The sequence below is a fragment of the Salarias fasciatus genome, chromosome 2, assembly GCF_902148845.1.
Source record: "Salarias fasciatus chromosome 2, fSalaFa1.1, whole genome shotgun sequence".
Lineage (NCBI taxonomy): Eukaryota > Metazoa > Chordata > Actinopteri > Blenniiformes > Blenniidae > Salarias > Salarias fasciatus.
Window position 1 is genome coordinate 27,663,134 of NC_043746.1, and position 25,642 is coordinate 27,688,775.

At 42.1% G+C, this 25,642-nt stretch overlaps 2 protein-coding genes across 3 annotated transcripts; both read left to right on the plus strand.

Moving 5' to 3' along the window:
• The first annotated feature begins 7,434 nt into the window (after positions 1–7,434).
• On the plus strand, positions 7,435–19,317 carry maea (macrophage erythroblast attacher, E3 ubiquitin ligase). Its single transcript, XM_030117846.1, has 9 exons — positions 7,435–7,517; positions 12,087–12,269; positions 14,290–14,493; positions 14,642–14,764; positions 15,610–15,686; positions 15,799–15,907; positions 16,850–16,983; positions 17,345–17,540; positions 17,634–19,317. The coding sequence occupies exons 1-9, from the start codon at positions 7,449–7,451 to the stop codon at positions 17,727–17,729; spliced, it is 1,191 nt and encodes a 396-aa protein (XP_029973706.1). The 5' UTR covers positions 7,435–7,448; the 3' UTR covers positions 17,730–19,317.
• A 1,229-nt stretch (positions 19,318–20,546) lies between these two features.
• On the plus strand, positions 20,547–24,394 carry LOC115407515 (heterogeneous nuclear ribonucleoprotein A0-like). 2 transcript variants are annotated; one of them, XM_030117887.1, is made up of 3 exons: positions 20,547–21,705; positions 23,105–23,212; positions 24,291–24,394. In XM_030117887.1, exon 1 carries the CDS (start codon positions 20,621–20,623, stop codon positions 21,527–21,529), a length of 909 nt encoding a protein of 302 aa, XP_029973747.1. In that variant the 5' UTR covers positions 20,547–20,620; the 3' UTR covers positions 21,530–21,705; positions 23,105–23,212; positions 24,291–24,394. The 2 variants fall into 2 exon arrangements, with proteins under 2 accessions (XP_029973747.1, XP_029973738.1); XM_030117878.1 differs by having other exon boundaries at positions 20,547–23,212.
• Positions 24,395–25,642: the final 1,248 nt, after the last annotated feature.

The window sequence follows — 25,642 nt, forward strand, 5'->3', positions numbered from 1 at the left end:
TTGTCTTTTGAATGTGCTTTGTTTTGTTTAATTCCTATGATTTGAATGCATTTTTATGAGTTCCTTTGCCTTTGTGAAGCTCTTTGAATTGCTTTGTGTATGAACGGTGCTGTGTAAATAAATTCGCTTTGTCTTTCCATTATGTGAGAAAACCATTAGAGGATTCAAACTATCATAACATGTTGCGACAATCAATTCATAAAATAACATTTAATGTTGGTCCTCATTACTCCAACACTGCAAACTGTTAGATATGCAGTAACAATTTGTATTTATGGATAAACACCTAAGTACAGAAAGTTTTTATTCCTAAAACTAACAGTGCTCTGTTTGATCCACTTTACTGGACCATGTTTGAATATGTCTTTTTGAACACATGTTCCCTTCAGCAGTGATTCTGAAGCGGTTTCTTAATGTTTCTTTTTGTCTCATTTTTGTGCTTTCTCAACAGCAGATAGGACATCCTGGAGACATAATGAAATGAAAATAAATCTGTTAATACAATACAGTGCAGCAGGCTTCCTCTGAATGGTCCAACATGCAGAGTTTGACTGCATGGAAACATTTATTACAGTTCAGTCAAATGTTGATTTACGACAGCGATATTGTGCAGTTCTCTTGCAGATGTAAGACAGTTTTGTTATTTGTACCAGTTTAACGGTGATGTGTAATCACGTGTGTAATCAGACTCTTTCAGCTAAGAAAACTTAATGTCACTGGGAGAACTTGACAAAAGGGACAAAAATTTGTAGACGCTTTATTGATGCTATAATAAATATAAAATTCAAACGCATGGTTTCTTTTGTCCTTTCAAATGGTGTCGCTGCTCTGCTGCTCATCTCTCAAATGCATAAGCCACACGAGACATCACTTAAAAGAATAATAGATGTGATTCCTCAATGGTGTAAGATCTAATTTTTATTTTTAAGCATCTTTAGGACAATGAAATAATCTACACAAATTCTCTTATTGTGACTAGTCTGACCAAGACACAGTGCAATATAAAAATAATTAATCCCAGAGGGAATAAACCACGCTTTGATGTTTTTTGTACCCGTCTCTTAACTTTACTTATTTTTAATAACAAAATGCACCAAAGCAATAGACGAATGAGACTGTAATAGTTAACGTATGAGATAATCCAGAAATTATTTAAATCAAACAACTAGATTATTTCTCCAATATCTAAATTCCTCCAATAGTCTCATTAAGATAGTTATAAGCCCTCGCTTTAAAAACATGACTGAATATCTTGTTATATTAACTTAGAATATAATTAGTGAGAGATATAATTCCATCAATTGAATTTGAGCATTTCATAGCATCCAGAAGCCACTAATAGACGCCTAAAATTACAATTATTTCAGTTCATTTCACTGCAGGAAAAGACATAAATGATGCTAAACTAATTAGTAGTTTGAGACGGTGTCATCACATGTGTTAGTGTTCAGTCTTTATGAGCAGCTGCTCCATTTCCCTTTCAAATAAACTTATTAGCCAAATATCCGGCTCATTTAAATGCCGTTAATATTTCCTCTCACTGCGACCAAAACTAAGAACAACAAGTTGTCTGATTTAATTAATGAAGCAGAAAGACGGATTAATTAAGAGTTTCTCTCACACAGACACAGTCCTATTTAGAGAGAGAGAGATATCAAACTAATGAGGCATGCGAGGTCCAAAACTTCATCTGGGCCGTTGTTTTATTTGCATTAGATATTCATTTAAGGTTTTGATGAGCTCCACCTCCTGTAGATTTTTATTTTTTTCCTGCTTGAAGGTGGAACATTAGAATGATTAGACCCTGTTAAACCTGGGCGTCTCTCTCCGGTCGGGACCCGTACGCCCAGTCGGCTCGGTGCGGTCAGGATTCACGCACACATGGTCCCCTGACGGCTGAAACGATGCGACAAACCCTGAGCTGTCAGCGCCGAACCTCGTCCAGGAGCACCGACGTTACGTCACGCACTGGCTGTTGGTAAATGTCACAGAGCGCCGACGGGAGACTCGTTCAGCGGGTGAGAGAAACTGTTGTTTTCATCACTGATGCAGGACCTTTAATGTCTGATATTAACCCCGTCTTTTTCCCCCTTCTCTCCCTCACAGCTCCTTTCTGCATTATCGGTTTGATACGGTTGTGTTTTTTTAGTATGCAGAATTAGTTTTTGTTTTAAATTATGAGGCAATTCTCCTCTTGAGGGCGCCAGGGAGCGTGAGGATGTACTGAATATTAAATATTACAGCCAAAGTGAATAACAATGATTATTTGTTGATGATGGAATTGCTAGAGAGAGAAAATAAAGTCAATAACTGGCGGTGATTCGTAACTGATCCATCTACGAGGATGTTAAACACCTCCAGGTGACGGGAATACGATAGTTACTTCCTCACAAGGCCATGTTTAGAAGATTTACTCCTTTCATTTCCTCTAACCTCGCCTCTCCAGATGGTACTGCAACGTTTGGGTCGTATCTAAACTGCCAGGTCATGAACAGAAAAACACGTAATCAATGTAGAGTACATCTTTCTTCATGTCTGCTTTTTACAACAGAAACTTGTTCTTTACGCTGCGTTCACTCTGCAGGTCTTAATGCTCAGTTCATACATCTCTGCATTGTTGTTCAAAATGCAATTTAAAAGAAACGACCGTCACGACGGAAAAATATTGGCAGCCATGTGAACGCAGTCTGGAACTGAACTGAAAACTCAGATATGTTAAAATATGAGTCACATATAGACCGAAAAACAGGCAGATTCACTCCCCTTCCGGCCACATTTTGACAGGGTGTCCACCAAAAAGATGGCCTGTAGAAATTATAATTTAAAAAGAAGAACTCAAGAACTCACCAAATCAAAGAAATTCTCTTTTTTTTTTCATTATTCTGAGTTGTTGGCTTAAAAATAAAAGGTAAAAATCTTCTGGAATTTGTTGAGACATAAGCCAAATCTACAGAATCTACATATTATTGTGAAAAATCTACACAAAATTACGATGAAATGAGGCACTTTCAGTTGAGGAAGCTCGTTTATCACAAAGATTCATCAAAGCTCGTTTTCCCAGATCGCTTTAGTGAGCGACTCAGAATAACCACGGAAAACAGAAGGGACTCTGCTTTCCATCACACATCCTTCCGTTTGTACTCAGGAATCATTTTTAGGAATCATAAAATCAGCTGGTTTGCTGCACTGATCATAGTCCTACAGTGTGATTTGGGGGAAACTGTACAATTAAAAAAAAACAGATGAGTTAGTTCTGAGTGCTGAAAGATGCATCTGCAGTGGAATTTTTCAAGCTTTCACAAAACCAGACCCAAAATATATCACCTTCCGGGATTGAGCTTTATGAAACCAAAACCTCTGAAAGAAACGCAGCAGCCCGGTTAGAAACCCAAACGTGTTAGCGGTCATATCTGAGCCAGTGAAAAGCACACGTGCCGAAGCATTAATTATCTCCCAGTCACGGCAGCAGCGGGAATAATTTGCTGTGGGATCAGGAGACCGGTGAGGGATGGTACCGTGACTTCAGCTTCAACGGCACTGTGAGAAAAGACACTCAAATTATCCATAATCTAGTGATATTAACTAGATTATTAAAAAAAAAGGTGCAGCAGTCAAGCCAAATCATGTTTACAGGTGAAAATGGTGTGTGACACAACGCCTGTTGTCACGGCTGGTGGCCAAAGTGTCACGACTCCCAGTCCACATTACTCTTTCAATAAACTCTAAGTAGCTCTACCCACTTTTTTTTTGGGGGGGGGGGGGGGGGGAATCACTATACGTTCACGTCATCTCAAAGCATCCAGCACAACAGTGGCGGTCTCCAGAGTCTGTGATTCGCTTCATTCAGGGATGAAAATCACAGCGACAACCTGGTGTCAACAATGCGAGAAGCTGCAGACACGTTCGGCTGAGGCCGATGGCAACTTCACTCACAAGCACCTCAAACACGCCCCAGGAGACAGACGGAGCGCCGAGCATTGTGGGCGCTCTCTTAATAAGGACGGAGAGAGGAGAAGACAGTGCGGGGATCCCCGGGGAGCGAGAGAGAATGGGTGAAAGAGAGAGAGACAGAGATGAGAAAGAACAAATGCCCCAAAGAATAAACAATATTAAAGGAATATTTCATGCTCTTCATGAGGGAAACTGCAAAAAAAAAAAAAAAAAAAAAAAAAAAGAAAAGAAAAAGTGGGAGATAAGGAGGACTGGGAGTAGATGGAGAGTGTGTTTATTTAATTTCACACTTCACTCTTTCGCGTATCTCAGTGAAATAATATTCACAGGGCTGGAAATCATGCAGCTGCACCCTTTCTTCACGTATCACTCCATATCTGCCGTTTTCCTCTTTCATTTTGTCTTCACCTCCATTCCCCCACCTTTCACTCCTCCCGTTCCATCTGTCTTCACCTCCCTCTGCCTGCCTCCGCCCTCCTCCTCTATCTCTACATCTTGCTGTTTTCCTTCCCTCCCAGTTTCTCAGTATCATTCACACTCCATGGCCCCCCCTCCCTCCCTCCCCCCCCCAACTTCATCCCTCATCCCCGCATCTCTTCTTCTCTACTGCTCCACATCTGAGGCTTTCTCACCACACATCACCACCCTCCCACTCCTTCTTTTCTCTCTGTAGTCACTGCAGCGTGTCTAATGGCTCAGCTCCTTCTCAGCAGATCCACCAAGCAGAGGCAGGCGAGCGGCAGCTCCGGCTACGCCTCCCCACCAACGGCCTTATCAAGAGTGACAGCCAACAAGACCTGGAGCCATCCCTAACACATGCACATGCACACACACACACACACACACACACACACACAACACACCAAGGCTGAAATGATCATAAAGACACCTGAAATCACAACGGCTGAGTACAAATACACCTGCATGCACACAAGCAGTACTCTTACTGACACGCACAATGCAAGAGCTGCTGCAACAATCATGCACACAAACAAACAAGTGTGAAACCACAGCAGGATGCAATCAAATAATTAGAAAAGACTGCACAACTACAAAGATATCACTACACAAAAAAGATGCAGGGGATACAGAAACAAATGTACAGCACAGCACCCAAGCAGGCGTCTGCAAAAAAACAAACATATTGGTATGGATCGTACAAGAAATACAGCAGTAAACACTGAAATCGCTGCAAAAATGCGAGCCGAGCCCTGCAGAAAATTTATTAATGTGGGTAATGCAAGAAATGCAGTTGCAACCATGCACATGCAATGAAATAATTAGAAGACATTTGGCTGCACAACAGAGATACAACACAAATACAGTATGCCATGCACACACAAAATTAATTATATATACAGTATACCACACTGCTCAACCACAAAGTTGGAAATACAACAGTCACATGGCCAAGTTCCTGAAAATCAATTGAACAAATGCAGCTGCAACCATGCACATGCATGAATTCAAAGGAATAATTCAAAACATGTCTGCTCAACAGAGATACAACACACAAGTACAGTATGCCACATTAGCAAATAAATGCAAATGAAACGCGCGCGCACACACACAAACTGGTTAGATGCAGAGAGTGAGCATGAACAGTGTGGAAGCAACTACAGAGGAGAGAGCAGATGCTGCAGGAGCCAGCAGAATTACCCGGAATGAATAATCAGAGATGTGAACTGCAGGAACCAGTTGAATATTTTTCTTGTTCCTTCCTTTCCTTTTTACATTTTAAATAACGAAAGATTACTTATTATTATCACTGCAATGTCTGAGTGTAAAGGTGTCTGGGCGCAATACACCCATTAGCAAAGGATGGATCCTTAACTTCCACTGACCAACTTCAATGTCCACACAATACATGTTTTCATCTTTCAAAAGTTACACACAATTTTACCATTTTCCATCTATGGAAACTTAAAATGAGCAGGCTCAACAGATTGTGCAGGTTATTGCACAAATCGGTCTTGCCCCTGCTGGAGCTTCAAATACTAACATGTATTGGTAAAATGCGCAGCACAATCGATGGATCTTTGCGCAGCGCGGTCGGTAGATGGTGCAAATCAGCCAAAAGCGCTTTAGGCTAGTAATTTAAAACGAGAGTGGCCTTCAATAAGGTCAAGAAAAGAAACACCTCGAAAATGAGTTGAATAAAATAAACCAAATTAAGGCATTATCCAGATTTGCTTTTAGTCACTTCAAAAGCCTCGTTGAACTAAAAATTGAGCGTTTTCCACACACACGAGGGTATTTAACAGTAAAACTCATTTGAACACGAGCTTAAAGAAACAAATGACACTATTCAGGAAAATAAACCCTTTCTGGGGGAATCCGTCTTTCAAGAGGCACTGACACACATTTCTTTGGAAATGTTTTAAAAGTGAAAAAAGGAACAAAAAGACAAGGCAGACCTGGCATTTTCACTGATCCACTCGGCTCCTGTGCAAGGCGTGTGTGGCGCGTGGAGGGGGCGTGTCCAACAGGCCAATTATACCTGCTGCAGCCAATCAGCCGAGGGAAGAGGTGCTACGATGAGGGGGCGGGACTTCCTGTCAAAAATAAAGAGAGTCAGCAGCGTTACGGGATTTACTGTCTTTTCAAACACTGTTGTTTATTTTAGTGTGCGTTTTAATAAAAAGTACATCATCAACATCAGTCGTCTTTCTGTCACAAAAGTGAGAAATCTAAATAGACTACCGTGAAGGCCCGAGATACATGTATTCTTAAGAATAAGTCTATTTAAACTTTGGATGTTTTGTAATTTAAACTTCTATCCGTGCTCTGCATCAGAAGGGTGTTTACATGTCTTTTTTGTTTCGCTTTTCATGATTTAGATCCCTAACTTTTTTTTATACAGGTAGGCTTTATCAACTTTATCTTCTCACATTTCCCAATTTTTTTTTGTTTTTGTTTTTTGTGCTTTGTGGTTTATTTTGTTCATTGTAAAGCATTTTGTGGTTCTTTACCTGTGAAAGGTACTATATAATGAAAAATCACTTACTATTCTAAAAGAAAATACACTACTCTACCATTATTATCAACAACTACTTATAATACTGCTGTTGTTGTTGGTTTTGTTGTTATATTGTAGTAGAAATACTAATAGTATTTACAGCAGCATATTTATAGAGGGGAACCCCAAGTTGCGTCTGATCCATGGAGATAGTATATGCATTTATGCATTCATTTATGTATTCATTTATTCATTCATTTGTATATTTATTGTTGATTGAACTGCAAAAAAAAACATAATTTCCCCCCCCTTTTTATTTTGATTTCTTGTTTATCCTGGTCATCCCTCGTGTAAAGTAAATTATCAATTTGTTTTAAAATTTTGTTTTTTATGAATTCCTGGCTCTATGGCTCCCAGTTAGTTGACTCCACATGCAGTACTGACACCGTGCCAGCAGGGGAGGTAGTGAGCGCTGAAGTCCATTCTGAGTCGACGGGAAAAAAAACACAAACAACCACAAGAAGACCACAAAACCAAGATGGCGGTGCAGGAGACAGCATCTCAACTGTCCATGGCTCTCAAAGTCCAAGAATACCCCACCCTGAAGGTAAACTACAGCGGAAACCTGGCTGTACTGACAGCCTGAATTCTGCTGCGTCGATAAAAGACGGGAGCCGCTCGGTTCCGAGCGGGGAAAATATGGAATAGAGCTTCTTTACAAAGCGAGGACTGCGAACTTGACAGGGAGGCTAACGTTAGCCTCGCTAGCTTAGCCGTGAAGCTAGTATCCACGAACTACACGTTTTTCTCCAGAGATAGAGAATACACATTAGTTTGGTCGGTGGCATGAGCTGGGGATTTGCTATGTTGCTGTATGATGGTCTTATTCCGGTGTGTTACCCATGATGGGGGTGTATAGGTTTTGTCGGGATGTTAGCTTAAGTTTTAAGCTTATTTTTCGAAAGACGTGAGGGAGAACCGTTTAAAACTTGTCGGACCGATGGAAGATTCGGTAATTTCCGTAAGCCATTGTCAGTCTAAACGGCTTCAAGCGTGTTTTAAGGAGCCTTGGTTCGTTAAATTCCGTCAGTGGTCGTGAGTTAAAACCGCTTAAAACATGTCAGAACGAGTCGGGCTTCGTGAAATAAAGCGCAGCTTGTTCGTTTCCGTCCGTGATCGTGAGTTAACGTGACGGCTCCGCTACAAGGGCCCTCCACGAGGAGAGAGGAGGGACTCCTATGGAAGCTCACACATGATCACATGAAACAACATGGTCGCTCCTGCGGCCGGACACGGCGTCAAAGAGATGACATGCAGACGTGATTGGCCTGCTAACGTTACACCCTGGATAAAACCACGGCCAGACACCATCCCCCCAGCCGGTGAGGGCGACCCGTAGCCTCCGGCGCGTGGACGGGTCGGCGCGGGGCTAACGTGCTCACACGGCGGTCCTGTCGGGTTCCTGTCGGGTTCCTGCAGGTCCGTGCAGTGTCATCACATCGCTGCTGCTGCTGCTGCTCCTCTCCAAAATGGCCAGAGAGAGAGAAACCAGCTGCTGCCGCACACCCCTCTTCCGTAACGTTACTGCGACACGCCGCGCACAGACGGGCTGAACCGGGTCCGGATCCCCCGGATCCTCCGCGTGAGAGCAGCAGAGCCAGGCGTCGTGAGTACCGAGCGTGGACGGCTTTTTGTGCTGCCATGATGTTCGGGGCTGCTAGCGGCGTCAGGATGCCTCTGCGTGGAGAACGCATGGCTGTGGGATATGGATGCTGCAGTGAAATGATGGGCACCATTTTAAGACAGGAATGATGGTTATAATTGGCATCAAATGGGAGTCTACATCTGTAGCACAGCAGTGTTGGTTTCAAGTGGAGCTATATTAAATCTGTAAGGAAATACAGCCTGTGTTGGGTATGTAGAAATCAGATCAGAGCTTTATTTAGATGCAGGTAATTTCTTTCTTACATGCATAAGGGGTTATCCATATGACTTTTATACTCAGTGGTTTGTAAAGCAAGGGCCTGAATGATGAACATCTAGGCTACTCAAGGTGAGATTATGCATTGATGCATTTTTAACCAGGCATTAAATACCTGTCATATGATAATTTAGCCTCTGAGTAAATAATCCATGAAAAGTAAATGCTAATAGTCAGATTATCATTATTGACTGGCATTCACTGTTTGAACAGGGTTTGTCATTGTCTCTCGCAATGTTCCACCCTTTTACAAATCATGAAAGACAACCATCAGAGTGACAATGTCTGCTTGGCACAGCCACAACAGCCAGGAATGACTGAACTGGATACCCATTGTCAATTTAGCAAGGTCTTTTAGGAAAGAAATGCACCACAAATAAGCTTAATATGCGTTATTTTATGTTTTTATATTCTATATTTTTAAACATGTTATTATTAATAATATTATTAAACATATATGGGGTTCATATTTAAAACTTTTTTAAATGAAGACATGTTGATTGAACAGAAATCGATTTTAGAAAATGTATATATATTCCCGATGAGATGTTGACACATGGGTGCACATGCTCTTATCAGAGGCTTTCAGATGTTTGCTGGTTACAGGAATTGTTTACTTATGTACAGAGTTCATTGCCCTACACTGATCCCTCCTATAGATTACTTGCCTTGTGGTTTTGCTCCAGCTCTCATTGCTTTCATACCCTGGTTCTGCCTGTTCCTCCCAGAGAGCGTCATCCTCGCCGCCATCCAAAGACTCTAGGTTGGAGCATTTTAAAGCTTTTGAACGGTGTGTTATAACAGATGATATTAATATCATCTGTTATTGTGACCCCTGGTATTTAACTGACTTTCTCAGGTGTCCATGAATGTTATATGTGAAAAGGCACATGCAGCTGTTAATGATTTGCCATGGTAGGAATGGTACGATTACTCATCTGAACAGTTAAGCATCTTGGGTAGTAATCACCAGAAGCATCTTCTTAATGTTTATGGATGTTTAGCTGCCACTTAGTGGGTTAACACTAACTGAGAGAGCTGCCAGTTGAGTCTCCCTTCCTGATGACGCCCATTATAAGAAGAGATGCTCTCAAGCAGTCAGCTAAGTGTTTATATGTTCAAGCTGGAGTCAGTGTTTTATCCCCCTGCAAAATGCTGTTCACAGCTAGTCAGAGCTAATTGGTGCACAAGTAGACTCCAGTTAAAACAGTCTTGTAGTGAACAAAAGATGCCTCTATAAACCAGCATAGTTTATAAAATGAAAACAAAGAGTGTATCTCACTTCAGAAACAAAACTTCCACATAATCACACCACTGGAAAACCCCCTGCATATGAATCTGCTACCTCGCTATGCTCTGGCTAGGGCTGAACGATATGGGCAAAATTTCATATCTCGATATCCATGCCAGATATCTCGATATCGATACGATATATTACAATGGATTCAGTGAAAGTTAAGCATTTTTCAGAAAAATAAAAACATCATAATACAAAAGGATGTAAAAAAAAAAATGCAGTTTTATTTATGAGAACTCACTGCCACTACCACCAAACTCGTTTGTGCAGATTCTGCAACCGCCCTCTGCCATCAGCTGTCAACCAGTAAAGGAGGTTTGTGGTTGGCTGGCCTTACCTGTGCATGGGCAAGCTTACATGCAGGGCAAGCAGGGGAAATCTTGATATCGTTGATTTTGAGAAACTAATGTCCTGAATGTTCATATCGCGATATCGATATGATAATGATATATCGTTCAGCCCTAGCTCTGGCTATTCTCATTCAGGTCTGAGAAGATCCTGACAACAGTGACTCCACTAGATCTGCTTCCAGCTAACGCTAACTCAGTTGCAGGTTTAAAATCTTCATGAAGTTGATGGGACGTGTTGAATTTGAACACACGATGCAGTGATGCAGAAAGTACCGGAAAGAGTAAAGTGCATCACACTTCAGCAAAATAATGAATAGCTGTTAAAGTCTTCAAATGACTCTGAATACACGCAGCATATTTTAAGGACAGTGTTTAAAATACTCGACTATAAATTTGAATAATTTTTTTTTCATAATTTCCCTTTTTTGACACGTAGGCTAGTCCTAGTTTTTGTTTAGTCAACAGAAATGAGCGTCCTAGTTGAAACTGTCTTAAGAGTGTGGTGAACAAGACAGTGAAGTCGCTTTTCTCCTTTCAGGAGAAAAATACTGAACAAAAAGCTTCTTTCCTGTTAAGTATGCATCCATCAGCATAAACCATCAGTCTTTGGACAGCAGACTGAACAGGCTTGAAGGCATGTGTACACATGTTTAAACAGGAAGGGACACATGGGAGGACGCAGCGGAATTTATTTCGCAGCTGTCTCCCAGATTCCAGCACGCTCTTTTTCAGTCCTGGTTGAATGTTTTCCTCCTTGATTCCAGTGATCTGTGAAGGTAATCTTTCTAAAATGCTCTCAATGGATCAAAGGATTCCTCTTGTTCTCGGGAGGGAACCTCGAGCGCCTCATGAAATCCTTCAGCTCTTTTTGCTCTATTGTGATCTGTAGATTCTATTCAGCGCACGCATAACACTCATAAAGGAAATATTTCTCTGGCAAATGTGCATATTGCTGCTGTTTTCATTACTGTTAATGTCCACAGAATGTATAGACTCTACCTACATGCCAGTTTGTGTTTGCGATTGGAGGACATATTCCTCATTCAGATGTTTGTTTCCTCATCTTTGTGGTCTGAATGAGCATTTTTGAATCATGTGAGGAGCCATTTCTCCGAGAGCAATAAGTACAAACCAATTCTTCAAGTTAATTCCTACTCAGCCGCATGAAACATTTTTCCCCATACATGTTGTTGACGTATTCATGAGTTGGTTTCACTCCACCACATTCTGCCCTTTAGCTTAAATTCCCTCAGACCACGTGTCACCTGCTGAGACACAGATTTCCTGAGCTGAGGTGTGACTGAATGAGAGGCGACGTCCTTCAGCATTGTCCTGCACGTCATCCATCTACGCTGCCAGAGCTTTCATGAGAGAAATGCACAGAATCGAGAATCGAGCTGCTGTAGCGTTTTGGACAAAGGGCCGTTTGGCAGTAGCTTTGGTAGCTGAATGATTTCACGTCTTTGGGAATCTGCAAACTTCAGATTACTGCTGTAAGGTTAGGAAAGTGTCCGCCCGTCTTAACGCCTCGCGTCGTCTTCTCCGCAGGTACCGTACGAGACGCTGAACAAACGCTTCAGAGCAGCTCAGAAGAACATCGACCGGGAGACGAGTCACGTCACGATGGTGGTGGCAGAGCTGGAGAAGACGCTGAGCAGCTTCCCGGTGGTCGACTCCGTGGTGTCTCTGCTGGACGGAGTGGTGGAAAAACTCAGCGCCCTCAAGAGGAAGGTGAGGATCCACTGACGCTGATGCGGTGAAACCGGCGGCCTGTCCATGAGAGTGGAGGTATTTGTGAGAGTAAAGCCGTGTTGCCCCTGGCTGCTCGTGCGCCGCTGCAGGAAAGCTGAGCACACAAAAGAGGTTTTGTCATTGTCATATTTTGCCCGTTCTGTTTGCGAGGGACTGCAACACAAAGTTGGCTTAACACCGCAACTGCAGCTATGCCAGCTATGTTTGTGGACATTTCATCACTGCAGCCGATGTTTTCAAGCTCTTTGCTGCGAGTCCCAAAACAAGCAGCCAGCGTGGCTTCCTGTTATGTGTCGGTTTTTAAAACCTGGCCTTGTGTGGAGATAAGAGAGTTTACAGGAGGCCACAGAAAAAAAAACAGCTTCTGCAACAAAAACCACTGACAAAGATATGGATTTTCTCTCAGAGTTTTACCACACTCGGGGGTTCAGCCAATCATTTACTACCGCTGACAACAAGGTGAAGTCAAACCCGGTGTAGAAATCAAGCATTACTGATATAACTGGATCTTTGTAAATTAAACTGGTGAATCCATCATTTATTTCAGTGAAGCTACCATATATTTTAATGTAAATGCACAGAAACTCATTATCAGCCCATTTGTATTCAACCCTTTGAAATAAAGCTGTTATTTCGACTAAAGAGTGAAAAACTCTCACATTTCCATCATTTCTCTGCTTTCCTCTGTTGGATAGTTTGTCACATGAAAAGACTCCTGTTTTGATTTGAGTTGTAATATTACCGTATCTGGTCATCTGAGGATGTTCTACATGTTTAAGGATCCTTGTTGCAGAGCTTTAAAGCTGCCCCAGATTTGAACTTTTATTGTTTGTTTTAACTTTTATGTCCTGGAAATAAAAAATAGAATCATTATTTTTTCTGGTTCTCTGTCTGCGAGGTCCAGTCTCAATCAGGTTCATGATACTCATTTTTCTTATTCTGACAAATCTGTTTATCGTTAAAGATAGCTGATTCAGGTATTGAGACCTTCATGGTAATTAATTTGTCAACTTCATAAATTGTTAATGATGTGTTTCAATTTCATTGAAATAGCATCAAATTGAGAGAGAGAGATCACTTTTTACAGAGACACTTGAATTTTTTTTTTTTTAGTTTATGCGGCAATTTGCTTTGACTGTGATCTGATCTGCAGCCTCTTGTCTTGTCTCTAATCTTCTAATGTTTAAAGCTGTGCTGTCAGTGAACTGTATCAATGAGAGTCCTGCTGGATGGGTCGTCTTCTGAGAAAATGTGGGAAGTTTGTGTCTGCCCCCCTGATTTTTTATTCTTATTTTTTTTACATGTTGTTCAGAGTTACTGTATCTCGGGTTCGGATGGCGATTTGGTGCATTTGTATCAAAATCTGTCTTTTTTTTTTTTTTTTTTTCAAACTTGAACACTCTTTAGCTAACTTCTTCATCTTGGTGATGAACCGGGAGCATTGTCTTTATTAAAAACAAAATGATTAAAAACAAAATGAATCAGTTTGGTTTTCACATGGTTAATTGAATACTGTCAGTCAGACAGAAGCATACAGTGTCTTTTTTTTTTAAATTTTTTTTTTTATGGATAAACCTCTCTGTACTCACTCTGGTGTCACGGTTAACATTTGTGTGTGTTTGTGAAGCAGGAAGTGGCTGCTGAGTTTCTTCAGACTTGAGCACTCTTTTGTGTCGGCGTTCTGAACTTCTCGTTTTAGTTTCAGCTCTGCTGCAGCTCACTGTTAACAGTGTGCAATTCAATTCAGCTGTATTTATAAAGTGCCAATTACAACATAGTCATTTCCAGACACTTTTACAGAGAAAACTCAACAGATCCACATGAGCATAAGCGACTGGAAGGAAAAACTCCCTTGTAAAAGGAATAAACCTTTGCAGAACCAGACTCCGAGGTTTCACACACACACATGATCTCAAACTGGAAAACTCACATGGTTATTAAACCTCCGCGATGATTCAGCTGTTAATGTCTTCATTGCTCCTGTCTGTGCGTCCCGCAGGCCGCCGAGTCCATCCAGGCAGAGGACGAGAGCGCCAAGCTGTGCAAGCGTCGCATCGAGCACCTGAAGGAGCACAGCAGCGACCAGCCGGCCTCCGTCAACCTGTGGAAGAAGAAACGCATGGACCGCATGATGGTGGAGCACCTGCTGCGCTGCGGATACTACAACACCGCTGTCAAACTGGCCCGGCAGAGCGGGATAGAGGTGAGCGCGCGGCCGTCTCCACCCTGGCCTGAGAAAGTCCGAATTTCAGTTTTAATCAGAGTGGCATTTAATCAAAGTATTTCCTATGTGAGTGGTCCATGTTACCATGGTAACATGAAGTTCTTTCCTCCCCTCACATGTCTTCCAGGACCTGGTGAACATTGAGATGTTCCTCACAGCTAAAGAGGTGGAAGAGTCTTTGGAGCGGCAAGAGACGGCGACCTGCCTGGCCTGGTGCCACGACAACAAGTCCCGCCTCCGCAAGATGAAGGTACGTCCCGAGAGAAGACTACTCAGCTCTCTGGTCTAAATACACGTCACACTGGGAGAGTGTATTGAGTGAAACTGAGCATCGAGATTAGCATCTGTTTTCTTCAACAAAAAATATCTTCCAAAAAAATGACAAGGGTTTTTTCCGAGTGTGAATTTAAAGTGGCCTGTTTGGAAAATCTAATCGTCCCAGACCTCTTAAACTAAAGGCTTTTATAATACGTGGATCATTTTAAAAGTGTAAACTTTGTAATTATTAACTCAGACATTTTCTGTTTTGACATTCTGAACTGAAATAACTGAAATTCAATATTTTATTAAGGATGAAAAAGAAATAAGAGCTGACTAACTTTTACTTAGAAAATAATAAGGAAAGTAAAGTCTGCTGGAGTCCCGTTACTGATTAAACAGACTGGTTTGGTTTTAAATACCGCTAACAGGCCCCGGACACACAGGCCTGTCTGAAGATCACTTCCACCATGTTCATCTTGTTTCCCCGGCGCCTGTGCAGTAATCTAGAGCCGAATGTTAAACCCACCTTTAAAACCACCTCGTTTTCTCCAGGAAGAAAAAGCTCCAGAGTGTTAAACTCGGACAGATGTGGTTCTAGTACACCAAAAACACTGTGGACACGAGAAATGTGCCCTACAGTCACCTTCAGTTAGATCTTTACATGAGGAAAGGCGAAGATCAGCTGGTTGCTCAAAGTTTCTGTCACAGTTAAAGTTGCAATAATCAAGTGTTTGTAAGAAGTGAATGATAAGGGTTTTTTTTTTTTTTTTGCTTTTCTTCATATAAATTCACAGGTTAAGTGAACATCCTGCAACTTTTGTCTTTGTTCCACAGAGCTGTCTGGAGTTCAGTCTGAGAATCCAGGAGTTTATTGAGCTCATCAGACAAAACAAACGCATGGATGCAGTCCGGTAAAAAAAAAACACACACACACACACACACACACACACCAATAATAATGACTGAAATGAATGTTTGTTGGACACAGAGGTTGATTATCTGTCTGTTTGTTTGCTTGATCAGACATGCGAGAAAGCACTTCAGCCAGGCAGAGGGTGGACAGTTGGATGAGGTCCGGCAGGTGATGGGCATGCTGGCCTTCCCATCAGATACACACATCTCACCTTACAAGGTAACAGCCAGTTTCCCTTCCATCCACCTTCTGTACCTCTGTGAGTGAATCAAGTTTTCTGCCTCACCAGAAGAGCTGCATAAAACGCAGAATCCACACAAAGGATGCCAGCAACACTCACACTGGGGCGCAAGGACTCGGTCACCAAGTTAACCTAAAATTCTTATTAGAAGCTAACTGTTAAATGTTAACTCTTTAAAATGATGCCCGGCATGCTTTCGGGTGGAGCTCAGTGGGTGTAGTAGCAGCAGAGCGGCCACTAGAGGGCCTCTGCTGCCTCTCTCAGAGGATCGACTGGGCTTCCTCCATGTGTTTCTCATGCCTGTCCTTGAGTAGCTGCTTTTCACAGCAGTGTTATTTTTAATTTGGATCTGCACTCGGAAGCCCTCTGAGCAGCGCTGCGTTATCTCGAACAGCTTCTGGCTTCCTCTGCTCCGGACGGCCAGACCGGAGAAGCATGGCGGCGTTTTGGCCTGCGACTCCTGCCAACGTGGCAGAAGCATAACTGCGAGTGTGTGTCATCTGCCAATGTGTTTGTAGCACAGCACACATTACTGTCACAGTTATTTTTATAAACTCATCAGTTAAAGCTCATGTTTGGAAACAAATGCAGATGATTGGGAAAAATTAAAGTTGTGTTCTCATCAAGTCAGGCTTGGTAAACGCACTGTTGTGCAGGAAGAGCACTCAGTCCTGCTCCCTCCCAGGGTTCAAAGCTTGAAACCAAAACGTCTTCAAGGACCTCTTTTATCTGATGGGGAAATTAGGTTTTATTTATGTGCCCTGAATCCTACAGTGTGATAAAATATACTGAAAAGCTGCTGTTTTCTTTGTGTCCTTAATTCACCTGTTTCACATCAGTGTTATTGTAACTAGATAGAAGTTAATATAAACAACCTGGCTGTCTGTAAATGTCCTCGTCGTCTTTCTGCTCCCTTTTAGGATCTTTTGGATCCGGCCCGCTGGAAGATGTTGATCCAGCAGTTCCGATATGACAACTACAGACTGCACCAGCTGGGCAACAACTCCGTCTTCACCATCACTCTGCAGGCCGGCCTGTCTGCCATCAAGACACCGCATCCTTTTCCTGCATGGTTTTAGATAATCACAAACTGTTCTCTAACGGTTACACTTTGTTTATTTTACTTGCTGCACGGTGACAGAAACACTTAAATCCACCTCCAGCATATGGTCTCCTGAACCCTCAAAACATCTTTTGTCTCATCACTTCTTTTGGAGCGTCCGTCTCAACCACATCACAAGTTAAAAAAGCAGTATTGATGCTTTTAGGCAAGCTGCTATGTTTTCAGGTGATGAATAAAATCAATGCTCAGAAACAGCAGAACTCCATAACCACAGGGAAACATGTGTCACGTACAATGGAATGAAGTTGCTTCAGAAATGTGCTAATTAGTTCCCTTAACCGGCCTGTTCCAGTCAGTGCTACAAGGAGGATGGTACCTCGAAAAACCCCGACTGCCCCGTGTGCAGTAAATCTCTTAATAAGTTGGCCCAGCCTCTACCAATGGCCCACTGCGCCAACTCCAGACTAGTCTGTAAGATCTCCGGGGAGGTCATGAATGAAAACAACCCTCCCATGATGCTGCCTAATGGATATGTGTACGGCTACAATGTGAGTGCACTGGAACGCTGCCAGAGATACCCACAGCTGCTGGTGCTGCGTCACTGTACGTCTGACCTCTTCTCTGCTCGTCCTCTCTTCCAGTCCCTTCTGTCCATTCGCCAAGATGACAAAGTGGTGTGTCCCAGAACCAAAGAAGTCTTCAACTTCTCTCAGGCGGAAAAGGTCTACATCATGTGATCGCGCTGGCGGCGCCTCTGTCCGAAGATCAGCCGCGCGGCGCCGCTGATCAGCTGTGACCTGGCCTACTCGGAGCCACCTGTGGAGCTGTGATCCAGTGCCCTTCTTCCCTCACAGACACATCCGAAACACTCCCCGAGCCCTCCTCCTCACACACACCATCGGCTCCAGCTCACCCCCTCCGATGCCCCACTCCCATTTTATCTCACAGCGCCGGGGCTCTTCTCCTTTCAGACTCTTTTTAGATGTGGCTAGAAGTCGTTTGACCCGATCCATTCAAGCACATGGACTATCATCATTATCTTACAGGCCTTCACTCTGAAGATTAGAAACTAGATAAAGGACTGACGCAGTCACGAACTGCTCACTAGATGTTTGATTTTCCTCCAACAAATAAAAAAAAATACCTTGAGGTTAATTTGACTTTTTCATTTTACAATTTGTGCTCCTTTGTTAGTTAACAGAAATGTGTTAACTTGATGCATTAACTAGATTAACACTGACTTTTGTTTGGAACATCTTGTTCTGTGCTGCATGCTGTCGGCATCCTTCGTCTTTCCATGCGTTTGGTGGTTGTTGGGGAATATTTGATGAATGCTTCCTTTCAGTTGACCAACTTTTTAAATCTAAACTTGGGCTGAAATAATGTAAATATTCAATGATCGTCGTCATTTATCAATTGGTGACTCTCATGACAACGAAGATGAACCATTTAAGATTGCTGTGTTAACTGAACAAGTCTTGGATTATTTGATCATAGCTTGGAGTATGTTCAAGTTTTAACTGGTTGTTCAGTATAATTTCTCATTTCTGAAAACGTTTGGTTTTTAAATTGGCAACATTTCCTAAGGTTATTTATTATGGAATTGAGACACGATATCAAAAAGAAGACAGACGTTGCCTTTTTTTGGAGAATGAAACTGTCTTCCTTTGTGTACCAGGTTTGATGTTCATTGAGTTATGTTAAACCCTGGGTGATTTTTAGTCTGTTTGAGATTGCCCACCGTTTCCCAGCAGGAAGATTAGAAAAAGAGGGGCCATGCTGATATTTTTTCAGTTTTGTACTCAGCCTGTGTGAAAGCTGCTAAAGCACTAATACATACAGGGTTTACAGAGCATCAGACTGCACCAGCTTCCTCAGCGTTTCATACACTCCCATGCACACGCCTGCCTTGATTTGAAGGCTCAGTTAAAAACCTCCACAGTCCTGTTAACAGACCCGTCATGCATCGCAAAGATGGGAGGAAAACTTTGACTCAGTCTCACCTTTTAATGTCTTTCAGACCTGCTATAGAAAATTGAACTGTGATTTTGGATAAATGCAGCTGGACTTTTTGGCTTCAGTGTCAAACTAATGCACATGTAACATCTAACTTTAACCAATAACCCAAAAATGCTGAGTTGAGTTCAACATGATCAGTTTTGTGGTCGGTCATTTCTTCCATCTGAAGTCGCCTCATTTGTATCCATCGATGATCTGGAACTGTATCTGTGAGACGCAGACTGTCCCGTGTGTTTGTCTTGGTAGACTAGAAATAGGGATTGTTTCATGAGCAATATGCCTCATAAAGATTTCAGTGAACTTTGATTTCTGTGTCTCTTTGTGTTGTTGGTGGTCGGAGTGGGGAGATGAGTGAATCACAGTTCTGTTCAGTGGTAATTTCAATCAAGGGTTTTGTCTTTTCGGCTGAGACAAAAGCATGTAAGAGGAGAGGTTTCTGTTTGGAAGTTTGATTTGTTCTCACAATGTAAATCAAGCATACAAATGATAATGTTGATCATCAGGGCTGTTGTTTGGCAACAAAGAGCCAAGAACAAAGAACTTAGGTACTTTTTTCACTCCTGTTGCTCACATAATAGTCCTTCCCAGACATGTAGTCTTGCATGAAACTTTAGATGATTTTCCAATTTAGTTTTATTTATATTGTGCCTATTATAACATTGAAACTTCAAGTAACCTACAGAACAAAACTAATGAACCTGGTGGAAGTCTACTGGTCTTCTCCAAATGTTTCCCCTTTATTTAGTTCAAATAACTGTCAGTGCTTCACACAAATGTCATAAAAATGAATAAGTGAGACTTACTTAAAAACAAAAAGTAATCATGCCATTTCAGTGTTATTGATGGTTTCTGGGGGAATTAAAAACAAAACAGTCCTCTCTTGCAACAAATGAGGCAACAGTAACTCGGTAACTAAATTGGAAGCAGCAAGTAATTTTATTTGTTAAAACTATGTATTTTTTTAAATTGTAAAGTACATCCTGCAGCCAGTTTTACAGTACTGCAGAGCCTCGTATGTCTCCAGAGCTGCAGATTGAGCACCCCTGACCTACAACATTGCCAATTCTGGATTATTAAGTTTACTTTTCCATTTAAACTGGTGCTTTGTAACTTGAATCAAGTATCAGCACTTTTTTCTAATTAATGAACCTGATATTCAGGCACAATTACTTTCTGAATGATCACATGCAGTTTCCAAAATTTTAATAATCTGGAGAAGCGTAACTTTCTGTTCCTGGTAATCTGAATACTGTTTTTTAGTTTCAATTTCATGACGCCATGTTTACATTTCAACATGCGTTTATTCAATCATTGTTAATGTGATATTCTGCGTGTTTTTGAGCAAGAAGACAAGCTGGATACCAAAAGACGGCGTTATATTTTTCTTATTCGTGTTTTATTTGTTTTCTTTCTTTGTTTACTCGTGTTTATTTAACGCGTTTCGGGTGACAAAAGAAAGACCAGCTCACAGGAAGACACGTCGACGCACGCTAACGTAATGACGTCACGGCGGAGGTTAATAAATATAGCTGCGCCGTTCCCCTCCTCCATCTTGAGCTCTGCGCTTTGTTTCGTAAACTCAGTTTCTGCTCGTTGTTAACCGACAAAAATGACCGACCAGCTCTGCAAACTCTTCGTCGGCGGGCTCAACGTGGACACCGACGACGATGGCCTGCGCAAACACTTCGAGCAGTACGGCACGCTGACTGACTGCGTGGTCGTGGTGAACAAGCAGCTGCAGCGGTCCCGCTGCTTCGGCTTCGTAACCTACTCCAACCCGGAGGAGGCCGACGCCGCCATGGCGGCTAGGCCGCACACCGTCGACGGCAACGCGGTCGAGGTGAAGCGCGCCGTGGCCCGGGAGGACGCCAACAAGCCCGAGGCTCTCGCTAAGGTGAAGAAAATCTTCGTCGGCGGCCTGAAAGACGACATCGAGGAGGAACATCTGAGCGAGTATTTCTCGCAGTACGGTCAGATCGAGAAGGCCGAAGTCATCTCGGAGAAGGATACCGGGAAGAAGAGAGGGTTCGGCTTTGTGTATTTCACCGATCACGACGCGGCAGATAAGGCAGTGGTGGTGAAATTCCACACCGTCAAAGGACACAAAGTGGAGGTGAAGAAAGCTTTGACCAAGCAGGAGATGCAGGCGGCCAACAGGAACTCCATGGCGCCCAGAGGCAGGCCGGGCCGCGGCATGAGGCCGAATCAAAATGGCTACGGCGGCAGGGATTATGGCGGAAACTACAACTACGGAAATGGCGGGAGCTACAACTGCGGCGGTGGCGGCGGCGGCTACGGAGGGTATGGAGGGCCGTATGGTGGTGGCTATGGAGACCAGAGCGGCGGCTACGGTGGCGGCAACGGCTACAACGACTTTGGCGGCAGCTACGGTCAACATGCCTCCAGCTACGGGCCCATGAAGGGAGGGCCTTTCGGGGGCCAGCGGAGCTCCGGGCCCTACTCCAGAGGCGGCGGCGGCGGATACTCCTCGCGAGGCGGCTACGGCGGTGGCTACTAGACGGGACTTCGCAAGGGAAATCATCCACCACACCACCACCACCCTGCCACAGAATACCCCCAACCAAGCCGGGATTTGGACGTCATAAGTCAAAGTCAGTAACGGGGCGTCTGCCGTGAAATCCGACCATGGCAGAGTCACAGAGACCCCCCAAAACACATCAAAAAACCAAACAGGTAGGAAGGTCACTTCCCTGAACACCTGATTTAAAGCGAGCAGCTCTGCCGTTCAACTAGGACACACAAAACGAAGAATATTGGTCCCCTTATGTACCCACGCCTCTGGCGTGTAGCTGTCGTCGTTCAGAGTTGGATTATTTTTTATTTGCGTTCACTCATTGTTTTGACATTTTGATGTAGGATTGTTTTCCATGCGTTTTGACTATTATTTTAATATTGCCTTTTCAAGCAACGAAATTCGACCTGTCTACTGGAGTAAACTTAGTGTGATTTCAATGTATGAGGATGAGAAAGCATGTTATGTGGTTTTCATAGCTATGTTATATACTGATGACATCTATTGTGTTATTTACTGAACCGTGGGTCATTTAGCAAAGACAGGAAAGTGACACTGCAGGATCCAGTTTCCTTGTTTCCTTCCCTATATTGTATTCAAACGTCACACTTAGTAATAGCTTCAGTCTAAATATTGTTCATTTCCATTATCTGTAGCAATATCTAATGTATATTGTATACTTTCATGTTTCATGAGAACAAAATCTACTGTTAAAACACTTTGGTATGCTTATGTATGTTCATTTTAAATAAAACGTTATACCACGTAGCTTAGTTATCTTACTTATTTAACCAGGCTTCAAGTTCATCCACAGGTTTATGGCCTCTCCTTGTTGTTCTTTAGTTACATGGCATCATGTTAAACCCTTAACCTTCAGGTGGGTGAAATGGTTACCGAATGGTTGTAGTCTACCCACAGCCAATGCATGTAGGCTTTGTAGGGTGTGACCTGTTTTTTAACTTTCATTTTTAAACATGATTTCACTTTTTAGATGCTGCTAATGACTTCTGATATTTTCTCTCTTTACATATTTGAATATTATTCTCTTTGTGGACATGAGGGATCTGTTATTTATCTTTGATTATTCCTTACATTTAGGTGTTTTTACTTGTATTCCAGTAGGCTATCCCAGCCAAAATAGCCGTAGCAGTTTGTTTGTAGGCTACATCAGGACCCTGTTCATTACCTGGGGTCGATTGTGATAGGACTCTGAAATATCTCTTTAGGATATCCACATCCAGCAAACTAGGTATGTAAATCAACCTGTCTTCACTCTGTGTTGGTCAACAATGTATGGCTTATCTTTTAAGATGGTGCACAAAGTGTGCCATTATTTAATCTTGACGTATCAGTTTATATATAGCTAATTTTAAAATAACAAATGGGGGTGGGGTGTCATTTAATTTATTTGTACTTTTGAATGAATTTATTAGTGGGTGGAAGGAGACCCAGGTTCTTTTCCACAATTCAATGAGATGGTGGAACAAGTAGACTGGTGTCTCCCTCAGAAACCTCATGCGGTCCATTTTCTCACTCTTGTTTTTCTCCCATCTCCTCCAGGTTGCTACGGTAACCTGGGCATGAGGACATCACCCCAGAATTGGTGGGGTGTTGTGTCTCCACGCTGACGGGGGAGACCGGAGAGAGGCCGTGCCTTCTCCCCCTCAGGTGAAGTCAGTTTTGAAATGGATTCCCGTCTGGTACCAGACATGTGAAAGAGTTTTAAATGTGTTCTGTGAATGTTTTGGTGTTTCAGTGCCATGAAGCTCCCGTGTTTTGATCATTCAGTTCTGAATCTATTCTGGTTTCTGGGCTGGAAGCCACATCCCCACAACAAAATCTTAATCTAAATGAATTATTTGAGGTCTGTTGGTGTCGAAGAAGTTGACTGCATTACAATTTTCAGTATCAAATGAATATTTTGAAGACACAAAATGTTGGAGTTCATTCTTATCTCAAGCAGTTCTTGTGAGATTGTTTAATCATTGTGGTTAGAAAAGAACTGGAGTTTCAACTGAAGGTAGGTGGCTCTTCACAGGTTCGACTTGACTGAACAGAAATGGCCAGGAATGTTTCACAGTGTATTAATCACTACATTGCAGTGGAATAAATAAGGGAAGTCATTAAACTCAACAGTGGATCTACATGCCGATAATCAAACATTTCAACAGTGTGGAAGGGTGTCTCTGTCAAACTCATTTTACTTTACAGGCCACATACGTGCTGAATCTGACTTTTGAGTAATGGTATTAAAATATGAATAGGTTTGAACTCTACCTCTTTTAGTACAGCATAACAAGTTCATGTTTGATGAATTATCCTTTAACACATGATTTACCTGAAATTTGAATAAAATAATTACAATTTTCAACAGCATGGCTCAATTCAGTGTGCTTTACACTGATCAGTGGCTTTTTATTACATATCAAAAGCACAAAACATTTCTCACATGTAGCTGGAACTTGAATATCAGCTGTTGGCCATAACTTGACAAATTTAGAAATATTTTATAGTGATGCATTACTCTGATGAACTGATTCACCTTTTAATACAAACTAAAGTGGAAGGAGTAGTTATAACCCTGCAGTTAATATATTGGTTAATGTGAAATTTCATCTTGGGCTGGATCTGACTGGTGGATACCCTCTATGTGGGGCAACTTCTTTTATAGTGTTGTTTATTCTGCTAATTTAACACTGGAGAGATGTGAGTTGGAATTCACTGTTGCTTTCTTGCTCTTTTATAGGTTAATGATGCTTGATGATTACTGATCCTCCATTAGGAAAACGCATCACTTGTGGCGACCTGATTATTTATAATCACATAATAAATATTTATATTTTCATACAACCTGGTAGTTGGTATTTCATTTCTTTTCATGTGAAACTTTGAAATGTGTTCGTGCCCCCCCCCCCCCCCCCCCCCCCCCAGGTGAAGGATCAGAAACGGGTTGAAAACGGGTAACTTGAATTTTCTGGTTTGCAGAGGCTTGGGAAGGCTGTGAACGCTTGCTGATTTTGGAGGGAAAAAGTAGCTCTTGACCAGGAAGTGTCCTTGTGGCATGTGTGAGGAATTACTTTCATTCATAAAACATTTGCATCATTCTTGGTCCAAAACACATCCCCTAATGCTTGTGATTGAATTTATGAGACAGGAAAATTACAATTCTGTCTTTTATTTACTCAAAGTGCCTCATTGAAGCAAACACTATAAAAGGAGTAGAGTGAAATACATTTTTTTGGCTCATGAAAGTTACCAAGTAGCCAGAAATGTATATATATATATATATATATATTTTATTTTTTAATCAGGATGTCATGATTATATTTCAAATAAATGATTGGGATTAGTTTTATATCACAATTTTTCAAAGCTGAAATAAATGAAAAATCAAAAAACTTGAATCTGATGTATTTTCTGCTTTGGGCTGTGGCTCAGCTGGTGAAAAAGTCATCTTACAATCTGAAGGTTAGATTCTCCATCTCACCTGTGTTCTTGAGCAAGAAACTGGTCCGATTAAACAGAAAGAGCCTTAAATGGCAGTCACATCCACTGTTTTAAGAGTTTCCTTCTGGGATTAATAAAGTATTTCTGCTTATATTCTCTCTTGTCATGCAGTCACCTCAGTGTTTTAGAGGGAAAACTATATATTTGACCCACTATAGGTTTGTGAAGTTAATTCAAGTTTAGTGTTTCATGTATTCCAAACTTGTCTTTCAACAAGCAACTGCAGGTAACGGCCTCTGTTTCTGCTTTACTTTCTGGACCGGTGAAACCAGTTCTCTCCGGAGAGTGAATGCATCTAAGGCTTTAAATGATTCATGAATTACTGAAAGCAGGAGAAGCCCTGAAGTTGTGCTTTTTTCCCCTAAGGCTCAGAGCATTTAAAATGCATTGGTCCTTCATATTCCTATCCAAGCTAAGCTTGTTAAAAAACAGTATGATTGTGTTACATGCAGGGTGCTGCTCTGTGTTGAATTCAGGCCCTTCTTGTAAAGAAAAAACACATCAGGAGGCTGTTTTCTGCTTGCAGAATATCAAAGAGGTCATCGTCTGGGGGAGAAAGAAGTGAGGTTCAAAGAACCCTGGACAAATGAG

Excerpts from the sequence above, each read along its gene's own strand:
- maea (XM_030117846.1), top strand. The coding sequence starts at position 7,449 with ATGGCGGTGCAGGAGACAGCATCTCAACTGTCCATGGCTCTCAAAGTC. Across the intron at positions 12,270-14,289 it reads TCAGCGCCCTCAAGAGGAAG|GCCGCCGAGTCCATCCAGGC; the intron begins GTGAGGATCCAC and ends TGCGTCCCGCAG. Across the intron at positions 14,494-14,641 it reads CCCGGCAGAGCGGGATAGAG|GACCTGGTGAACATTGAGAT; the intron begins GTGAGCGCGCGG and ends CATGTCTTCCAG.
- LOC115407515 (XM_030117878.1), top strand. The coding sequence starts at position 20,621 with ATGACCGACCAGCTCTGCAAACTCTTCGTCGGCGGGCTCAACGTGGAC.